At 51.6% G+C, this 21,708-nt stretch overlaps 1 protein-coding gene across 2 annotated transcripts in view; it reads right to left on the reverse strand.

The window, feature by feature from the left end:
- The window catches only part of Adamts14 (ADAM metallopeptidase with thrombospondin type 1 motif 14), a 76,155-nt gene that overhangs the window by 5,955 nt on the left and 48,492 nt on the right, over positions 1-21,708 (reverse strand). For both annotated transcript variants that reach the window (XM_032888667.1, XM_032888668.1), the window contains exons 8-18: positions 20,815-20,958; positions 19,753-19,885; positions 18,545-18,658; positions 16,196-16,344; positions 12,599-12,774; positions 9,691-9,824; positions 9,245-9,368; positions 8,048-8,128; positions 2,748-2,911; positions 1,126-1,294; positions 598-730 (exon numbers count right to left, since the gene is read on the reverse strand). In XM_032888667.1, coding sequence (XP_032744558.1) covers positions 598-730; positions 1,126-1,294; positions 2,748-2,911; positions 8,048-8,128; positions 9,245-9,368; positions 9,691-9,824; positions 12,599-12,774; positions 16,196-16,344; positions 18,545-18,658; positions 19,753-19,885; positions 20,815-20,958 — 1,521 coding nt within the window. The remainder of the gene's footprint in view (positions 1-597; positions 731-1,125; positions 1,295-2,747; positions 2,912-8,047; positions 8,129-9,244; positions 9,369-9,690; positions 9,825-12,598; positions 12,775-16,195; positions 16,345-18,544; positions 18,659-19,752; positions 19,886-20,814; positions 20,959-21,708) is intronic.

Raw genomic sequence — 21,708 nt, forward strand, 5'->3', positions numbered from 1 at the left:
TCCCTGGGAAGCAAGAATGTGGCGAGGACCCTTTGCAGTTCCCTACCAAGCAGCTACCCCCACATCTCTGGGAGACCCTGGGCAGCTGAGGGGGATCGATCTTGAGTTCTCAAGCCCAGCTCAAACCTCTCCCTTTAGACTCTTGAATAATCCTAAGAACAAGACCCTGGTCTCTGAAAAGCCTGCTTCTCGGGCCAGGGATGGTAACCAGGGATTAGATGATATTGAAGGCTGAACTCCCAGTGACCAAGTAGAGAGAGAGAAGGAGGTAGATCTTATTCTTGCCTAGAGATATGAGTCTCCTGCCTCACCAGCAGAAAGCCCAGGCCCTATCTGTGAAAGAAGGCAGGCTGGGGCAAACCTGGTGGCACCGTCCTTTTTCTGGCCGTATGGGTTGGCAATGCAGAAACCCAACAAGGATGGTTGGCCATGAAGGGTAGCCACAGTGCCTCTTGTGGGCTGTGGTCTATCCCTGGAAGACCTGGGGCTGCAGGCTTTGGCATGAGGAAGTGCTAGGGTAGCAACCCTAGCTACTTTTCCTTGTGGGCCAGGGTAGAGAGAGGCAGGGGCCGGACTTTGCTCCCCTGAAACACTCACGTGGGCTGGGGACACGGGTGCTGGTTGCAACGCCGTCGAATAGCCTTGGGTCTCTTTTTATGGTCACATAGGTGCCGCTGCACCATGTGGTGGTCCCTGCGGTGCCGGCAGCCGTATTTAGTGAACTGGATTCCTGCGAAGGTCAGGCTGTTGTGGGCCAGCTCCAGGCCTCCTGGTCTCAGGGTGACTTTTTTTTAGAAAGCCTTCTTTCTAGAAGGCAACTTTCCCTTCTTTCAGTTTGTACCCCAGTCCTCTGTCCTGGCCAAGTAACTTTCTACAGGACTCCTCCCTCTGTTACCAGTGGAGAAATGGCTTTGGGCAGCAGCTGAATAGACAGCCTGCCCTACAGCCTGCTCTCGAAAGCAAGCCCCTGCTTTTCTCAATGCCTTGCTCAGAGCTGCTTGTAGGCATGGGAGATCCTCGAGGACAAACTGATACACTTCTTTCAGACTCCTACCCAGTCTCCGGTCCATTCTACCTCACCCCCGCCACTCCCCACAAGAACCGTAGGACCACGATAGCCAATACCTCCTCCACAGGCCTTGCTGCAGGGAGACCAGCTCTTGAGAGCCCACTCATAGCTGTCCGTCTCTTCCAGGAGCACATTATTGCTCCCAATGAGGGGCAGCAGGTCCTCGTGGATGACATACTTGTAGGCCAGGCTACCTCGGGGTTTACCCTCAGCCGGGGGGAGAACCTGGAGGGGGAGACACAAAGGGGGCGGCACAAGATCAGAGGTAGAAGTAGGGTCAGCAGTGGGTCCAAGGAAAGAAGCTGCTGTCCACAGCTGCCAGATGGGGTTCCAAAGTGTGCTTTAAGACTCGATCCATTCTGTGCAATTCTCCCTATTAAAATGTGTGACCCAGTACCTAGCTGGGGCAGGTGGGACATTCACAAACTCCCATTCCCCAGACGAAGCACTCGCTATGTCTGTACCAAGCCCTACAGCAGCCAACACCAGGCCCATGAGCCGTTCTCTCTCCCCCACACCTATATTCAAAGGAGGGTGATGCCCAATGGCTGGAGTCTTAGGGTATCCAAACTGTCTGGCTTCAACTCGGCTGCCCGTGAATGACCTCTTTAATCTTCCCTCTTCCCCCCTCTTTCTCTCCACCCCTACTTGGGGCAGGACTGGGGAAGGGACGCATGCCATGGCGTGAGTGTGGAGCTCAGAGGACAAGTTGAAGGAACAGATTTTCTCCCCCCACCATGCGAACTCTGGGCATTGAATTCAGGTCATCAGGCCTGGCGTTGACACCAAGTGCCCTGGATGAGAAGCCGTATCAATGGTCTCTCCTACTTCTGGATAGTGTCCCTTAACCAATAAATGTTTCTGGCATTGACGATGTCTCATTTCTTTTGCTCCTTATCTTGTTACTGAAGAATGGAAGGTCATGAGAAGTTGCCCATTTCCTTCCAAGAGTGACAGGTCATCATGTTTACATTTAGGTCATGGGTCGACTTTGATTCACTCGTCTACAGCACAGTGGAGAGACCCGACTTCAGCCTTTTCCATGTAGGTATCCTGTTGTCCCAGCATCTTTTGTTGAGCCTGCTTGCTCTCCCTTAAACAGCCTTGGTACCCTGAGCAAACATCAGCTGGCCCCAGACGTGGGCGATCACAAATATAAGGTGAGTGGAAAGTCCGTGCCAGATAAAAGTTTCACATCGACACCCGCAGCCTCTGGAACACCGCTCACCAGTGATGCCAACACTGGACGCAGAGCCATCAGCTCAGGCTGAGGACATGCTCACAGAGCTTCCATAGGCCAATCTGCTGGATTACCAACCCCTGCTCCTTGAGCCCAGGCACAGCAAAGGGTGTATGGGCAGCAATGGACCCCAGCGAGGGTAATGGCCCTGCCCCTTTCTCAGAATCTGGCACTGCCATGATCTCTTCATTCCAGCTGCCTTAAAGCATCCGAACCACCTTAGGCCTCACAATGTTATCATGTTGCAATGCATGTGGATGCTGGGGGATGCTGTGAGGACGGGGGAGGGCTCCCTCACCAGACCCCATTTCCCACCCCAAGTAAAGGCGGAAAAAGCTGCTGCAGTTGCCCTCAACACACGAAAGGCCATTTTAAAATGCACTAACCAAATAGCAGGCACAAGGGACAAGGAAGGCTACTTCAGGCAAGGAGGCTCACCAGGACGGCGATGGCTTCAGGCAAGGGTCCGTTGGTCTTGAGGCTATCCTTGGTGTCCTCTGCTGCGTGCTCCCATTCCAGGCCCAGCGCAGTGAATGTCCTGCTAGAGGCCTCCTTGCCCTTGGGGTTGAGGATGAAGCTTCCAGTCACCTGATTCTTCACCGCTGGCCAGAGCAGAGGGACAGAGATTTCTCTCTATAGGGGCCCATGACTCTGACACTCAAGGTCTTTCCAGGGGACCCCTCCTCATGTTCCTTGTCTTTGTCCCCTTGAGCTCTCCCATCAGGGCTACCCAGGAGCCCTCTGCAAACCAGTCCTGCCTCTGGGCCCAGATGCACACCCCTGATTCTGCACCAGCCCCTCTCTTCTTCCGCACTGACTAATGGCCACCCACAGTTATGGCTCAGTTTAACCTCTTTCAGGAAACCTCCTTTAAGTGCCCTCAGAGATGCTGCTGTCCCTATAGGATCTATAGCAACACACGGAGCACAGGAGAGCAAGAGACTTAGCCCCTGTGTAGCCTGTTCGACCTCTATAACACGAGACTGATTACTATAGCCAGCACACAGGGTTGCTCGTCCAGGTGGATCTTACAATAATCCCCAACACACTCACATACACACTCACATACACACACACACACACACACAAATGAATGCATGCACACATACATGCGTGTACATACACACTTATCACAATACATACAAACGTGCACACACATGCATGCTCGTGCACACATACATGCACGCTCATCAAACACACACATACACACGCATACACACACACACACACACACACACATATACATCCCAAGGCAATGAAAGGGAAGGAACGCATGTATGTACTAACCAACTATATACATTGCTGAGGCTATGTACATGTTGAGCACACACACACATGCACGCACACAAACACACACACACACACACACACACACACACACACACACACACAGAACTATATACATTGCTGAGATTACAGATGCCTGTTGCTTTCAGTAGCCTGCCATTTAGGAGCCCTGACTGGCACAGAGAAGATTTAAAGAATGCCCGTAAGGTCAGACATGACAGTACATTCCTATTCTTCCAGTAATTGGGAGGCCAGGGTAGGAGGATTCCCTGAAAGTTCTGGCCAACCTAGGCTGTTTAGTGAAACCCTCTCAATGCTTTCACCCAGAAAGGGTTGGAGATATGGCTCAGTAGCAGAGCACCTGCCTAGCATGTGCGAGGTCCCAGGTTCGATCCTCAATAAAACTCTCGTGCTCAGCTCTTTAAGGTTCTTGTAGGAGAGCGATGGGCAGTTTATTACTGAGGAAGGTGGGGATTATCCAAGTGCAGACTCCGGTCACTGCGTTGGCTGCCCTGGAAGCCATGAAGGCTGGGGAGAAGCAGCAGCATGGGACTCCGTCCTAGGAGAGGGTGGAGACCTAGGGTGTCAGGGAAAGAAGCCCTTGAAGTCCCCATCATCTAAGGGAGCGATCTAAACACACTGCTCTCACGCCACTGCTGTTAGTGCTTACATTCCGCAGTATCCTAAGGGGCACAGCGAGCACAGATGCGTTCAGAGGCTCACTGGGCAGGAGCAGGCACTCAGCCTGGACACGCACTGGGCTGCAGCTGGGCCAGGTCCCAGGATAGTGACCACAGGTAGGGCAAAGGCAACCTGGAGTGCCACCACCCCACCCCCACCTCCTGCCCACCCAGGCCCTGATGTATCTCCCAGCCCCAGACCACTGAGGGTAAGGCTGAGCTGCCCTTGAGGCCAGGTCAAGGTTCAAATCACCTCATTGACCTTAACCACTTACACAGCTCACAGCAGCCATGGTGGCAGCCACCTGGCCGTCCACCTCACATCCCAGAAGGGGGAAGACAAATGGGACCCTGTAATCCAGACCCAGGAAGTTAACAGCTCTTGATCATCAACTAAACTACCTAGCCATTCTGTACCCTCAGTCTCCTCAGATACAAAATCCAGATAACATTATCCTTCATAGGTTGTCATGGAGATTATGGGACAACAGATGAAAACTTGGTTTGAGTTTGGTCAGAAACTTGGCGTTCATCACTAGAATGGCTAACCACCCTGGGCTGCTGCAGAGAGCTCATATCCTGACTGGCACCACGCATGCTCTTGTTTCCATGCACACACAGTTGTGAGTTATTGCTTACTCTCTCACCCACACAGGTTGCACACTACGGTGGTTTGAACACGAATGGCCTCCAACGATTTACGTGTCTGAATGCTTGGCCCATGGACGTGATACCATTAGGAGGTATAGCCTTGTTGGAGGAAGTGCGTCACTGGATAGGGTGGCTTTGAGGCCTCCTAGGCTCAGGCTCAGCCCAGTGCAGAAGAGAGCCTCCTCCTGGCTGTGTGCAGAAGACAGTCTCTTTCTGGCTGGTGCTCGAAGACCAGGACCCAGGGTCACTCTGCCTCATCTCTGACGAGTGACTCAGAACCCCGGAGAAGGCCCTGAGTTGCCTCAGTTTCTCTTTGGCCACCCTGTAGATGGCCTTCCGGGTGCCCTCAAGGCAGAGGGGTGGAACCACCACAAGCTGTACTGGGACGAGATGCAGCTCCCGGAAGCCTGAAGCGTCTCATATTACTGATGATGACCTAAAACGGTGACCCGTGAACATTCTGTGACCGCTGAGCTTGCCAAGAGACACTGCATTTTATGTTAGTGTCTGTTATGTGTAGATGGAGAGTGACAGGACTTGGTAGGCTGTCGGGCCGGAGAGGCCTTGGTGACTTGCCACAGTGATATCAAAGCCTGCATTCTCTGCATGAGGGGGTCTGCCTGAGCACAGACTGAAATGGGAACACACGGCCACTGACTGAAACAGAAGCAGTAGCTGCCCACGGCTGTCAGGCCGGGTTCCAAGCTGAGCTCTTGAGTTTGCAATTGAGACACAATCCACACCGTGTAATTCACCCTATTAAAGCGTGCAGCCCGATGCTGGTTGAGCACCTTCAATCATCACCGTGTGTAATCTTAGAATACCTCCACCACCCCAAAGGAACCCCAGCACACACCAGCATTCATTCCCCACCGGAATCTGTACGATGTCTCAGGAATCGTTCGGACGTGCCTATTTTTCTGACTGTCGATTTGGTTTTCGGTAAAAGCAAGGCTAGACCAAATGATAAAAGCATCTTTCCCATTGCATTAATGTCTTAACATGAATTTTTAAAACTGAAAAAAGTTTATTTACTATTATTAGGGGGGTTACATAATAGCCTATGTGTGGGGGCCAAAGGTCAACCTTGTAAAAAGTCAGCTTTCTCCTTATACCTTTCTGTGGGTCCCAGGGACCAAACTGTGGTCATCTTGCTGGCTCTTAACTTGAACATTTATTTTATTTTAGTTTGCGATCGAGTCTCACTAGCCAGGTACCTCTGGCTAGTCTGGAATTTGCTACGTAGATCAGGCTGGCCTCGAACTCCCAGAGATCCATTTGCTTCTGCCTTCTGGGTATTGGGATGAGATATTTGCCCCACTATGTCTGGACTTGACTTTTTAAGTTTAATCTGGGCGATCTGATGTGTGTGTGTGTGTGTGTGTGTGTGTGTGTGTGTGTACATGCATGGCCATGTTTTATATATGTATATGTTTGTATATGTGTGTATATATGTGTGTGGTGTATGTGAAGGCCAGGGATCTTTGTCACAGTCTTTCACAGTCACTTTACCTTATAGATCTATCTGTCTATCATCTATGTATCTACCTATCTATGTATCTATCATCTATGTATCTATCTATCATCTATCATCTATCTATCTACCTATGTATCTATCATCTATATATCTATCATCTATCTATCAATCATCTATCTATCATCTATCTATCTATCTATCCAACTACCCATCTACCCATCATCTATCTATCTATCTATCATCTATCTATCCAACTACCCATCTACCCATCATCTATCTATCTATCATCTATCTATCTATCTATCTATCTATCTATCCAACTACCCATCTACCCATCATCTATCTATTATCTATCTATCTATCTATCTATCTATCTATCTATCTATCTATCCAACTACCCATCTACCCATCATCTACCCATCATCTATCTATCTATCTATCTATCTATCTATCTATCTATTATCTATCTATCTATCTATCTATCTATCTATCCAACTACCCATCTACCCATCATCTATCTATTATCTATCTATCTATCTATCTATCTATCTATCTATCTATCTATCCAACTACCCATCTACCCATCATCTACCCATCATCTATCTATCTATCTATCTATCTATCTATCTATCTATCTATCATCTATCTATCTATCTATCTATCTATCTATCTATCTATCTATCTATCTATCTATCTTCTATCTCATCCATCCATCCATCCATCCATCCATCCATCCATCCATCCATCCATCCATCCATCCACCTATTTTTCAGACAGGGTCTGTAGATGAACACAAGGCTCAGAAATTCCACTAGGTTCAGCTCCAAGGATCTTCTGCAGGCACAGCTCTAGCGCTGCGATTGTAGGCACACACCACGCTGCTGGCTTTTATGTGGTTTCTGGTGCCAAACCTAGGTTCTCATGCTCACACGGAAAACCCTCTGCCCACTAGGCTGTCTCCCCAGCCTCTGGGGATCTAATGTTCAAACTGTCTTGGCTTCATGTTTGTACAACAACCACGACACCTTTAGTAACTCCATTTTAGTACCGTTATATTACAGGGATCTAGGGCCCGTATGGTGGACTGTAGAAATGGCTGCCCATACCTCATAGCCCTGTGATTTTACCACTCCTTCATTCCCAGATTTGCTTTTTGGGGTCAGTCATGGCTCTGTCAACCTCAGACTCAGCCAATTGCCCATACTACCCACACTTCCTAGACCAGTGAACTCCTGACAGACCCACCAGGCAACCAGTAGACGCTGAGCCAGCCATGACCTTTGCCACAGAACTGAGATCCTGTGACAGTTGCTGCTCCTAACTCTTATGTTCTTGGGTGGTGGCCATGCAGCAAGAGCTGCTGCCTGAGCCCGTCTGCGAAATGACTTTAAAAGGAAGCCAGCTGCTGACTTAAGAAATTTGAACAATGGTTGATCCTGGTGGGAAGAAACAAGCCCTGGGGGTGACAGTGTTAACCATATTCCCCTGCATACATTTGAACTGTGTGATAGTTCAGCTATTCAGCATAAATTTAACAACTAAAAGGGATTATCTGTGTTTATTTAAGTCTGTGAGGTCCCACTTGCTCTGGGATCCCTGCCCTCCCCACCCTCCCTGCCCTCCCCACCCCACACGGTACTCACCAATACGGTGGGGAGCCTTCTCCAGCAACTCAATATGAATGTGCCTGGCGCCCGCCGGGATCTGCACCTGTTTGAGAGCCGCTGCCACCCAGGGGCATCCAGGAAAGCAAAGAGTCCTGAGAGGGTGGCTCCCTGCTCAGCACCCCATGCGCCTCACCCAACACTACCTCACAGCACACTGCCGGCAACACAAGGGCTTCTCAAACACAGAACCTTTCAGAAACCTGTTTCCTTGGCTGGAAACCAGGCTTGGAATCTTCCCCACCCCAGCCGACCCCCAAGGACTGAAGGGCATATGAGATGCTATAGCACCAAGTGCCCTCTAGGGGTCACTACCACGTGCACTGATGCCCACCTGTGTGAGTTGCTTTTCTTTCCTTGTTGGTCTCCTCTTCTGCTTTCTCTAGCCCGGCCCCTGGCCCCTCCCAATCTCCTAGGGAACTGCATGGTTGATGGGACCAACCATGGAGATCCTTCTTGGCTCTTTTGGACAGATTCAAAGCTTGCAAACAAGCTGTTCTTGGTCACCAACCTTCCCCCGCTCCAGAGTGAGACCAAGCTGTAAAAACCCTTCAAGAAGAGTAAGGGGTTGGGGATTTAGCTCAGTGGTAGAGCGCTTGCCTAGGAAGCTCAAGGCCCTGGGTTCGGTCCCCAGCTCCGAAAAAAAAAAGAACCAAAAAAAAAAAAAAAAAAAAAAAGAAGAGCAGACTTCCTGCACACAGACTCCTAAAGGAATACTCCCCTTCTACAGCAAGCCTCAGAAGGTTAGAGGTGGAAATCAAAGAACTCAGGGACCAGAAATTCAAAGTGGAGAAAAGGTCCCGGAGTTTGTTTTTAAAGTGAGAATAGAAAATGACCCCCTCACTCCTACCAAAAGCCCCGGGGTCAAAGAGATGGTTCAGCACACACTCTCCCATGTTAGCTACCCCCTTCCCTCATCCCCCACCAAAATGGTTTTTAAGTTCCTGTGCTTTGGGGAGTCTATACTAGTATGCCAGGAAGACAGGGGACCAGCCATAGGCAGACTGGGAAGGTCTGTAGCCAGGCTCCAGGACCCTCCCCTCTCTCCAGCACTGGTCAAGGAGAACCCCCCACACACACACACACAGCCATGCCTCCCCGCCTGCTTGGAGGCCTTCCCCAGGGCCCCATCCCCACCTCCCAGCCACACCCCCAGCCATGCTCACCCATGCTCACCTGCTTGCTTGGAGGCCTTTCCCAGTGTCCCCTTCACAGTCCTGCAGTGAGAGTTGTCCCCACCACAGACACCGCACTTGTCATCCGTCTTCATGGATCCCACCTCTTTGTCGCAACCAAAGGGCTGGGGGTGGAGGCGAAGTCAGAAGGAGGAGGCTCCCCTGCCTCCAACTCTCTGGCCCACTGGCTCCCTCCTGGCCCTGGCTGAAGGGGGAACCCTGGTGCATGAGAACTCCCCCAAATCTACCCTGTGACCTAGGTGGTCTTAGCCCGGGTCACCTCACTTCTCTAATGGTGTAGGACAGGAAGGGACCCCTCTGCAGTAGCCCTAGCTGCCCTCAGGTTGGCAGTGGCCAATACCTATTATCCCAGGGCCCGAGAAATGGCAGCATAGTCCTCTAGGCCCCTGAGGCAGCAGAGTGTGAACAGCTTGCAGGGGTACCCACCACGCACTCTCCACGGGCACAGACACTGTAAGGATCTCGGTAACTGCAGCGTGTCCCATCATGTACCACTTGGTTCATAAACACCACGTCTCCGGTGTCTGCCGACTGACAAATGAGCTCGCACTTCTGGGCCTCTGTGAGGAGAGAGACGCTGCTAAGCCCATGGGTCGGCAGGAAGGGGATGGCTTAGGACGGACGCCATCAGTATGTGGTCTAGGCACAAAGTCCAAGGCCAGCTCTGGGGCAGTGGGGGGAGCTCTGTCTGGGGCACTGGCTTAAGAATGCTGCTGTGGCATTTACAGTTTGGTCCTGTGACCTGAGGCAAATGTCTCAGCCTTTAAAAAAAAAAAAAGATTTATTTATTTATTTATTTAGTCTTCAGACACACCATCAGATCCCACTACAGATGGTTGTGAGCCACCATGTGGGTGCTGGGAATTGAACTCAGGGTCTCTGGAAGAGCAGTCAGCACTCTTAACCACTGAGCCACCTCTCCAACTCTCTAAAGATTTATTATTTTAAAATTTCTCTATGTATGGGTATTTTGAGTGCACGCGTTTGTGTACCATGTATGTGCAATGCCCGTGGAGGCCAGAAGAGGGCATAGGATCCCCTGGAATTGGAGTCACAGACTGATATCAGCCACCATATGATGCTCGGAATCAAACCTGAGTCCTCTGCAAGAGTCATAGGTGCTCTTAACTTCTGAGCCATCTCTCCAGCCCAGGACTTATCTTTTTAATGGGGATCAACTCAAGTTAACATACTTGCAAACACTTTACCAACTAAGCTATCTTCCCAGCTCCCCACTACCTCTTCTTTCTCTCTCTCCCTTCCTCCCTCCCTCCCCCCTCCCCCCTCTCTCTGAGGGTCACATACATGCTAGACAAGTGCGCTACCACCGAGCCATACCCCAGCACAGGTTCTAACATCTCGGAGGAATCACTGGACCAGAGGCTAAGTAACGCGCTTAAGGTCATACATGGAGTGGCTCAGCCACGCTTGTAACCACAAAGTCACTCAGGTCTTGCTTTGGCGCTGCAGCCTAGCTGGGCACGCTAGTAGGAGAACTGTATGTGCCAAAACGAAACGTTTCCCATCTCTATGAACTGATAATGTCCTAAAAAGGAAGTTGTAGAGAACAGATAAACACTCGCCGTGTTTCTTAGAGAAAGTGACGTTGGGGGGGATTAGCTAACTTCCTGGAATTGGGAGTCCTGGGAAAAGCCTGACACTCAGCTGTCCCTCAAATTTCTTACCCTGCCTGCCCAGGCCTCTCCCAGAGGACCTGCAAGGTATTCAAAGCCAGCCTTGCAAAAAGCCAGCCTCCCAAATCTCACTGTAAGGAGCCTGGTTAGCTCCTGCTCCCAAGAGACTGGGTCATTTCTACTTCTTCCACTGCTGCTGCTGCTGCTGCTGCTACCACTATTAACTGTTATTATTATTATTATTATTATTATTATTATTATTATTATTATCTTCCCCCCCTTTTCTTCTCCTCTTTCTCCTCCTCCTCCTTCCTCTTCTCCTTCCTCTTCCTCCTCTTCTTTTCTTCTTCTTGATAGTTTTGTTGTTGTTGTTGTTTCGAGATAGGGTTTCTCTGTGTAGCCCTGGCTGCCCTAGAAATCACTTTGTAGTTCAAGGCTGGCCTCAAACACAGAGATCTGCCTGACCCTGTCTCCCAAGTGCTTGGACCAAAGGTATGCCTCACCACACCCGGCTACCAGGTCCCTCACACAGAACTCCAGTACGGAGTCACAATATCCAAGACCACTTTAGAGAGCTTCATTGAGAGTCAGAATCCTGGTGGATGTGGGGGCTTCACTTCCAGATGAGAAGCAGGATCATTCTAGTGGATCCAGCAGGCAGCCACATGGACAGCTGACATCATCCACAGGAGTGGTGAGATCCTCAGAATGGGTATAATCCAGGCAGAAAGAAGGTCTTGCCCACTCCTGCCCCTCCTGCTCCCTCTTGCCTGTTTCTGCACCCCCTGCCTCTCCTGCCCCCTTCTACTCCCTCCTACCCCCCTGCCGCCCCCTCTTGCTCCCTCCTGCCTGCTTCTGCCAGCTCCCAAAAGGGCATGGCTGAGAAGTCTGGCCCTGACAAGACTCTGAAGTCCCTTGTATTAGGAGAAATCTGCATGAGCCTGAGCTCAGGGTGCTGATGTCAGCTCAGGTTTGACATCGTTCTCATAGGAGCTGCCTGGGATCCAAGAGCTGGGGACCACTGCACCAGCAAAGCCCTTCCAGCCTCAGGCCTGAAGAGCCAGACACCAGGCCATTCCTCCCCTAATGCTACAGCAGGAACTCTCCCTAAACATGCAATTTTTAAAAGGCTGGGTGTTGGCTCAGTGGGGTCCCCACATCAGACACTCCACGTTCCAAGGCCTGTTTCTATCCCAGAGCAGCCAGAGGGGGAGGGCAACATGAGACCCCCACCTCCAGGCTCCTACCAAGCTGCCTTTCAAATGACCTTCAGCAACTGCGAAATGAATGGATCGGCCATGGCATCCCTGGAGAGGGCCCCCTACTCCGAAAGCTGCTTGTCTTTTTTTTTTTTTAAAGATTTATTTATCATATGTAAGTACACTGTAGCTATCAGAACAGGGCATTGGATCCTGTTACAGATGGTTGTGAGCCACCATGTGGTTGCTAGGATTTGAACTCAGGACCTCTGGAAGAACAGTCAGTACTCTTAACCACTGAGCCATCTCTCCAGCCCAAAAGCTGCTTGTCTTATAAACATACAAACCAGGGGTGGCCTCAACAGTGACAGTGACTCCACAAGTGCTGACACACAGGTCTGCCCATGGGTTCCCCATGGCACCCCAGGTCCTTGGGCCTTGATAGGTGGGAGAACAGGAACAAGAACACGCCCAACAGTTGTGCAGAGCAGGGCCACTCACCACTGTCCGGCTCATAGGGCAGCCAGCTGTGCTTGGCATCCTGATAGGTATAGTAGGAGTTTCGCTTGGCACACTGCTGGGCCCGGAAGTCCTCGTAGGGCCCAGGACAGTCCTCACTGTTGCAGATCTGGTACTCAAACATGGGCCCTGAGCACAGGCGACCTCCATAGGCTGGACTGCAGTGGCAGAGAGACCGGGTGATTGAGTCAGGGGTGGGGTGGGGGGCGGGAGGGAGGAAGGCTGGAAACAGGAGAGCTTCCCACATGAGACCTGAGACAGCTTAGTCATACAGTAGTAGTAGATTTCTCAACTCAGTAGTGACCTACAGCGTTGGACTGCTGAACTCAGGGTCGTCTGAACACTCTCTCTCTCTCTCTCTCTCTCTCTCTCTCTCTCTCTCTCTCTTCTGAACTCTCTCTCTCTCTCTCTCTCTCTCTCTCTCTCTCTCTCTGTCCTTTTCCATCCTCCACCTCCTGAGCTTTGGGATTACAGGTGTCAACAACCATTCCCAATTTATATGATTCTAGGGATTGAAGCAGTGCACCATGGGCAAGCACTCCAACATGTGAGCTACGACCCCCTCTTTCCCCTTCACTATTTCACCCATAGGAAGAGTGCTAGCCCTACTTTCCTGGGGTGGGGGTGGGGGCAGAGGACATAAGTACAGACAGACGAAAGACTGGCTAGCCTTCTCCACCAGTTGTTAGTCTTTCTTATTCTTTAAATTCCTTCAGTGCTTACAGCAGACCGTGCAGGCTAGCACTCAGTCAAGATAAAGAGTTCTCCATATCCACTCCTGTCTCATAAAGGCATAAAGAGCAGCCGAAGAGTCCTGGGTTTTGAACCAGAAGAGCCGACATCCACGCTCTGACCCTGTGGCCTTGGTTCAGTTGCTTGGCTTTGCTCTGCCTTGATTTCCCCCTTGAAAGGTGGGGTCGTCGTAAACTCATCTCCGGTTGTGACAAAACAGAGGAGAGCAACCGACACTCTTCCCCATTAGGTCAAGAGGATTAGAAAAGACTGTCAGTACGGAGCTGCGGAAGATGGCTCCACTGTCTACCGCTGTGGGTTCAGTTCCCAGCACCCACATGGCCGCTCACAAGTCTATCACTCCAGTTCCCAGAGATCTGGTGCCCTCTTCTGGCCTATGCAGGCACTGCAGGCACTTAGTACGCATAAATACACGCAGGCAAACTGCTCACATAAAAGAAAGACAAATCTTTTTAAAAGGACTTTTAAGCTGGCTGTGATGGGACACACTTTTAATCCCTAGCCCTTGAGAGGAGCCCTAGAGATGAATCCCTGAGTTGAGGCTAGCCTGGTCTACATACTGAGTTTCAGGCCGGCCAAAGCTACCTAGTGAGGCCCCACTTCAAACAAAACAAAACAAAAACCTTTCAATGTAAACTATCCACATACAGGAGGCAACGGTGCCCTGCTCAAAGTCTCTAAGAGAACTCTCCAGGTGTAGCTACCACTTGAACACACGGCCTCCTGCACACAGCACTTAGGACACCTCCTGATACAATAGAGCAAAAAGGTATTTGTTGAGGTTTTGATCTTTTGCTATGTATTTTAATGCTAAATATTGGTCCCCAAGGCCTGGTTGTCCCCATGGATGAGAGAGTCCGCCCTTACATCAAGTAGTACTGTGACCTTGCTCCTTAATTTAAAACTATTGGTTAAATAAAGATGCCAACAGCTTATAGCTGGGCAGAAGGGAGGTAGGCAGGGTTTGGATTTCAGGGCTTGAGGTCTGAGGCAGGACCTCAGGGAGAGAAAGGAGAGGAGAGAAGGTAGAGAGAGGAGAGGATGCCATGGGGTAGGTGGGTCCTGAAAACATGGCCATGAGGGCTGGCCAGCTGGAGTTCAGAGCAGCCCAGAGGGAACATGACGAGTTACAACTCGGGGTTATTGATGGGGAAGTAGATACCCATAGCTCAGGGGATAGATGTCTGCACAGTTCTAGTGCTGTAAAGATATCATAAATATGAAGGTCGTGTGTTTTTTATCTGGGGACTGAATGATCTAAGGTGGGGTAGAAACCCCCAACTGAGATTAAATATTTATTACAACAGGTATTGCAAACATAAACAGGAGAGTTGATCAAGGGGAGGACCCGCTGGCAAATGCAGGTGGTTTGTCAGGGTAGGCAACGTGACACCTTCCCACCACCTTGGCTTTTGCATCTCCAACGGAGGAAAAGTACAAGGGAGTCCGTGCTCGCTGTCATTTGTATAAGGTCAGCCTAGTTAACACAGACACTAGGTGCTATGGTGACAGTGAGCCACCAATCTGTAAATGGTATACCACCAATAACCACTGCCCGCCTTTCTGGATGTGCCTGAGTGTGTGGTGAGCATGTGTGTATGCATGGTCACAAGTGTACGGATGTGCATGTGTGTACATGTGCACGGTGGCCCTAGGTTGACACTGGGTGTCCTCGCTTTTGACTTTATTCATTGAGGCAGGGTCTCAGGTTGAACCTGGAGTTAGATGAGTCTTCCCAGCCTGCCTGCATCCCCATCTCCCAGACGCTAGGACTATAAGCAGTCATCACACTTGCCAGGCTTTTTAAAAAATGATTGCCTTATTTTTACTTTATACGAATTGGTGTCTTCCCTGTAGGCATGCATTGTGAGGGTGTTGGGTCTCCTGGAGCTGGAGTTACAACCAATTTTGAGCCGCCATGTGGGTGCTGGGAATTGAACCCAGGTCCGCCGAAAGAACAGCCAGTGCTGTCAACCACTGAGCCATCTCTCCAGCCTCCATACTTTTCGACCTTTATGTAGGTTTAGGGAATGTCAACGCCCGTCTAACTTGCATGGCAAGTACTTTATCCAGCGAGCCCCAAATGACTGCTATTTCTAAGGGTTCTGGGTCCACTGTGGCCCTGTGACCTATTACCATGGGTGTTCATTCTGCCATTTGGTGCATGGAGGGCCTGGGCCAGGCCCTGTGGAAGTCTGTAGGCCAGGGGCATACCTATGGCCGCTTCAAGTAGTTTACCCATTCCTCGTTGGGGCGTACGAAGCAAGCAGTTTCATCCTGGGAGATAAGGACTGTAGGAAACTGGGGCTCAGACATTCCATGAAGTAGGGGAGGGGATCCTACCAAGATGACTGAAAGGGAGAGACAAGTGTCTTTTCTGGATACTGAGGTGGGGAATGGAGTGGAGGTACTAGTGGTAGGCAGCAGAAGTTAAAAAGGGGCGTGTGGGGAGTTTACATACATGGCAGAAAGCAAACTTGATCGTGTGTTAGTTCATTGGAACTGGTGTTTACTCAAAGTTTCACCAAAGGATTGGGGTGATGGGGGGGTCTCTGAGTACCCGGCAGGGTCTCTTGAACCCACCCTGTTTCTCTGGGAACTCCTCTGGACAACTTGAAACATTATCTCAGGCACATTTCCAGAATTCAGCCCCAGTAGCTCACTAGCAAACTGCCTTGCTCAGACATTCTGGGTCCTTATCCAGGGATCACGTCAGTAAGGGTCACTCTCCTGCGCCCAGCCCACCTTCTGCCTTCCCTTCTGTCTTTCCCCCACATAAGTGGCATCCTCTGCCCTGCCCGCCTCTACCCAGACCACAGCACTCACGGAGGGTTGTCGCAGCTCCGGCTTCGGGACCGCACCCCACCTCCGCATGACCGAGAACATGAGCCGAAGTTGGTCCAGGAGCTCCAGCCTCCGTCCTGGCCGTAAGTCTGCTCTGGTGACTTCCAGACACAATGGCCTTTGAAGCACCACTAGGGTGGAGCACAGGACATATGGTCACCCTGGGCCACCACAGTGGAGCCTGCATCAGGGGTGTTCTTTGGGACACAAAGCATAGCTAATGGATACTACAGCAAGCCCACCCCGGGGGGTGGGGGGAGAGGGAGAGCAAGAGCCATTGAGAGATTATCCTGGGGAATGAACTGGACAGGCTCCCAGCCCTACTGGGATATAAGCAGCTGAGCCATCTCAGACAAATGGCTTGCCATCCTGGGCATAGCCACTCTTCTCCAACGCCATGCTGGGAACAGCATCTCAGTCAACAGCAGCACACACAGCCCTCCCCAGATGGCAAACATTAGTCAATGATATCCCAGAAGGGGTGCTATTTCATGCACCCACCTATTTGGTGTGGGTGGGACTGAGGGGGAAAAAAGACTTTGTCTCATCCCCTCTGAAGCTGACCTGTACCCTGAAATGACCAGAGACATATATATGAGCCAACCCTATGTATGGCCTGTAGCCAAGGGACATGTTGTGGTTTGCCCCGGAGTTACCTGTATTTTGATGCTAATTCCGCTGCCCCAAGGACAGCTGCCTAGTCACTACTCAGGACTCAGGTGACCTTATCAGAACCTTCTCCCCATTTAATTTGCAAAATAGGGTTGGGGATTTGGCTCAGCGGTAGAGCGCTTGCCTAGCAACCGCAAGGCCCTGGGTTCGCAAAATAAAGGTGATTTGGGCTGGGGAAGAGAAGTTGGAGGGGAGGAGGAGAGAGAAGGGTTGGAGGAGAGGGAGGAAGAGGGAGCTGAAGACATGGCCTAGAAAAACTGCAAGTTATGAGGGATTTCAGAGCTGGGGAATAGGATAGCGTAGCAGTAGATCTGCCCAATCTAGGCGCGACCTGGTACTCATTGTAATCGAGTTGGGTTTTCTTTGCGCGGGCATATTCCGGTTGGAGAGGTTACTGCAACAGGGACAGATACATGGAATCTGAGAAGCCTGGCTTTGAATCCCAGCTCAGCTGCTGCAAGATGTGTGTGGCCACTTCACTTGGCTGGACCTCAGTTAAATGGCCCTATGAACGGAGGGTATAGGGGCTGGAGAGATGGCTCAGCGGTTAAGAGCACTGACTGCTCTTCCAGAGGTCCTGAGTTCAGTTCCCAGCAACCACATGATGGCTCACAACCATCTGTCATGGGATCCGATGCCCTCTTCTGGTGTGTCTGAAGACAGCTACAGTGTACTCACATACGTAAGATAAAGACTAGAAGGTGGAGGTTAGGTACTCAGATGAGACCTAAAGTGATGCTCCTCCCCTTTGCCACAGGATATCAGGAAAAACACAGCAAAGATTTTTGGTTGCTTCTCAAGAGATGAACTGCTCCTCTCAGAGGCCCCAAGTAAGACTTTAACAACCCAGACACCCAGGCTTCCCCTCGAGTCAGTCTTTAGGGTCCTGAGATGTTTAGAATGAGGTGTGATTTATACACCATGGGAATCACTCATTTTGAGCGTGCAATTCAACATCTTTACGATCCAGAGGTGTATAGCCTTCACCACAGCTGAACTCCAGAACACTGTCACTACCATCCCCAAAATCCTTTGTACCCGCTGTGGTCATCTCCACAGTGACGGGGGTGGGGTGTTTAAGGCTCCCCAGAAGGCTTCCACATGTAGCCAAGATGGAGACACACTGGTTAACTCAAATGCAGGACTGTGACAGGGGAGGAGCTGGGATTTTAAATAGAACAGCTAAGGGCTCTCAGACCAGCCAGGGAATCGTCTGAACCATGCAGGCCCAAGGAAGCAAACACACACCCAGAAACACATGAAGGACAGGTTGAGGAAGAAGAGAGATCTGTGGGGTGGGGAAGAGGCAGCCAGGGAGCAGGGTGTAAGATCGCTGGATTCCTCCTCCCTTTCTCCCTCTCTGCTAATCATCTCTGTGTGGCCTGACCCTTTCCTTAGCCCATCTGGGGTTTAGTCGTCTTATCTCTACAGTGACAGGAAGTGTGCGGGCTGTAGCTCAAGAGACCATGCTAACCCAGGCTGACCATAGAGGCCAAGGGGGGAAGGGCAAGGTGGACGTGTTGAGGTCATGAGAAGACTCTAGGCCATGTAGACTATCCACAAAACAAGAGTGGGGCCCTGTCACCTACATCCGTGCCAGTGACGGATGCTCCATACCTTAGGGGGAGGGTCACTTCCTGCACAGCCCCCCGCAGGTACCTTGCCTGGTGCACACTCTGTCCCATCCAGTGGAGGCCCCTTCTTGGTCTTGCAGAAGTATGGGTTGTCGGGGTGGCTGCACCACAGCTGCTTGCAGGGCTCAAAGGTTCTGAACTGTGAGGCAGGGGGATGAGGTGAGTAGTGGCAGAGAGAACAGAAGGTGTGGTGATTGTGGGGACACAAGATGCTAGAAGGTAGCCAGAACCACATGTGCTGTCAAACGTCACTCAAACTTGGAGGCTCAGCAGAGGTCTGTGCCCAGGCTGCCCCTGATCCTTGGGCATGTGGGGGATGGGGGGAATCTTGAATAGATCCACACGAAGTTGCGACTCCCTCCCCCATCTCCTTATAATTTGGATACCCAGTGAGGTCAGAGGTCAAGCCCTCGTGCCAGCCGGGAGGGACGCCCCTAATTTCATTAGTACTTTCTTAGCATCCCCTCTAAGGCAGACAGGTGTCCCTCAGGTGTCCCTTCAGGCACATGGGCACTGAAGTCCACACCCTGCTCCTCAGCCCTAAAGCAGTGCTGTCAGGCCACGCATCCCAGTGTGGCCTAGAGAGAGGGAAAGGTGACCACACGAGGGGTCCATGTTACCAAGCAGGGCATCCTATCCTGCAGAGGGGAGCAGAGGGGGGCTCTATTCTCTGGGTGGACGTACGAAGTACTAGAGTCACAGAAGCCTATTCTGTAGCTGTCTCTACCCTGAGATGTCCCCTTGTGTGGGTCCCTGCAGGGTAGATCATGCTGACCTCCAACCTTCAGGTCGCCCTTTGCCCTGTCCTGAACAGCAGGAGCAGGGCTATGTTCTCTGGCATCTATGGCCTTCAGCAGCACAACGGAGGCATGGGGATGACCCCATAGAGAGAAGACTTCCAGACACCATGCTCCACTACAGTGTTCAGAGGTGGGAGCTCTCTTCTTGCCCATGGCTCAGACCCTGTCCTGACCCATCACAGGGAAACCCCTCAAGGGACCAGACCAGCCAGGGCAAATCAATGGCTGCTTGCCCTCTCGGCCTCACTGCCTCCATCTTCTCCAGGCGTCTTACAGGTGGGACTGGATGGAGCGTGCACCCTGCCCCACCCGACCCCACCCCTGTGTAGGTGGCTGGAACTAAGCTGCAAATGCATCCCTGGGCCCACGGCTTGCAGGGTTGACGGTAAAGGAAAAGCCTGGGTCATGTAAGCCTGGCACACAGCCTACTCACAGCCAAGCAGGTGTGGTACCCAGTGCCAAAGTCGAACCGGCACTGCTCGTCCATGGAGTAGTCGATCCCGGGCAGTTCCGGGGGCTGGGGCCAGGTGCGCTCGAAGGGGTCATCAAGGAGGCAATTGTAGGATCTGCGGCGGGGACAGGGGAAGTGAGCCAGCCCTAGGCCTGTACATCCTAAGCCTTCCTTTCCCAAGTTGGGGCTTTTAATAGGCAAGGAAGGTCTATAGGACTTTGTGCCCGTTGTCATGGGTTCCAGCTGTCTATTCTAAGGGCGATCGGCTGTCACAGCATCCTTCTTCCTAGGCAGCCATTGAGCAGAAGGATTCTACTCACATCCACAGGCACACCTAAAGAACTCAGAGTGGATCAAGCTGACTGCCAGAACCAAGGGTCATCCCTGCATGGTGGGGTCAGAGTTATGTCCCCTGGTGACTATGGCCTCATAGATTCAGCTGATATGTGATTTGGGGTATTGATTTTGCCCAAATAAAAGGGATGCACTGTGGATTAAGATTGGAGGTGGATTTGTAGATAATTTGAGGCCACACTGCCTGAGCCTAAGTGTATCTACCACACAGGATGTACGCTGGGTAGACAGTGCTAGCCAGCTGCTATGGAAGGTCAGTGACTAGTGTCCCTGACTCTGTCTGCTTTGAATACCTGTCCTCTATTTCCTGGTGCCCCCACCCCACCCCAACCCCTGTCTCTGGGGCCCTGGGGAACTGAAGCTTAGGTTCCCCACTTGCAGCATGCATGGTGTTTGCACCTTTAATGAACCCAGATTCCCAGGCCCAACCCACAGGGAATTCTGATTAGCATCTGCATAAGGCGAGAGAGACCGATTTTTAATAGTACTTCCACATTTTTGGTCCCTTGGTCACACTGAGATGGGGGGCTCACTAACCAACTCGCGGTGTGCTAACGTGGGTGTTTTAGGCCAGGTGAGGAATGGGGGTTAGAAGAGACACAGAATGACCAGGCCAAGCAGGCCGGGGGAGGGCAGGTGTGTAACCTGGGCTTGCCCACAGGTTCCTATCTTGGGGTGGCGGTAACCTACGGGAGGTAGCGGCTGAGCTCCAGCTTGCTGCAGCGAGACCAATGAAAGCGGTGGAAGGCAGCCTGAACCAGGGGTGCCATGACGCTGCCCAGACTGGTCTCGTCATCACAGCCATTGCCTTGGCCATCATGCTCCATGCCAAGCCTGGGGGTGGGGGGAGAGAAAGTCCTGCTGTGGGTCCAGAGCCTTGAGGTCAGGCAGAAGTACCAAAAACAGCCAGCCCTGCCTTGACCAGGAACTCAGACTGGCCTGTTAGCCTCAGTTCCTAACCATGCCTCTGCTCTTCTCCATACTCTATCCTCCTGGAGACCCATCCCTCCCTCAGACCTTATCCACATCCCTCTAGCTCTTCAGAAGAGCCCAGCTGGGACGCCAATGGCCTCTCACCTTCCTCGTCTCGTCTCTTTTCTCATCATTCCCACAGCCCACGGACACACCTGCCCAGCCCACGGACAGGACTGGGGAGGGTGTACATCCTGTTCCTTCTGCACACCCTCCCCCCCATGTGACTGTTCATCAAGCTGGCAGGCCCATTCCCGGACCCATTGCTGGCCCGGGTAGAAAGTTCCTGTAGAGGGTGCTATTGTACTGCACCAGCTCCGGCAGCCACACGCATGGCTTGACCTCTAGAGCCACCCGCTCTGCTATCGATACCTCTTGCCTTGGGGCACCAGAAAGGCTTCTGCATGCAGGGTCTAATGTTGTTAAGTTTGATCCCGTCGGTCTCACCCATGGAACCCTTCAGCGTGTGAGCCTCTTATTCAAAACTCTCCCCAGTGGATGCGCTTGTAGCACACGCCTTTAATCTGCCTCTCGGGAGGCAGAGCGGGCAGATCTCTGTGAGTTCAAGGCCAGTCTGATCTACTTAGTGAGTTCGAGGCTAGCCAGAGCTAC

This window comes from Rattus rattus, chromosome 18 (assembly GCF_011064425.1).
Source record: "Rattus rattus isolate New Zealand chromosome 18, Rrattus_CSIRO_v1, whole genome shotgun sequence".
Taxonomy (NCBI): Eukaryota; Metazoa; Chordata; class Mammalia; order Rodentia; family Muridae; genus Rattus; species Rattus rattus.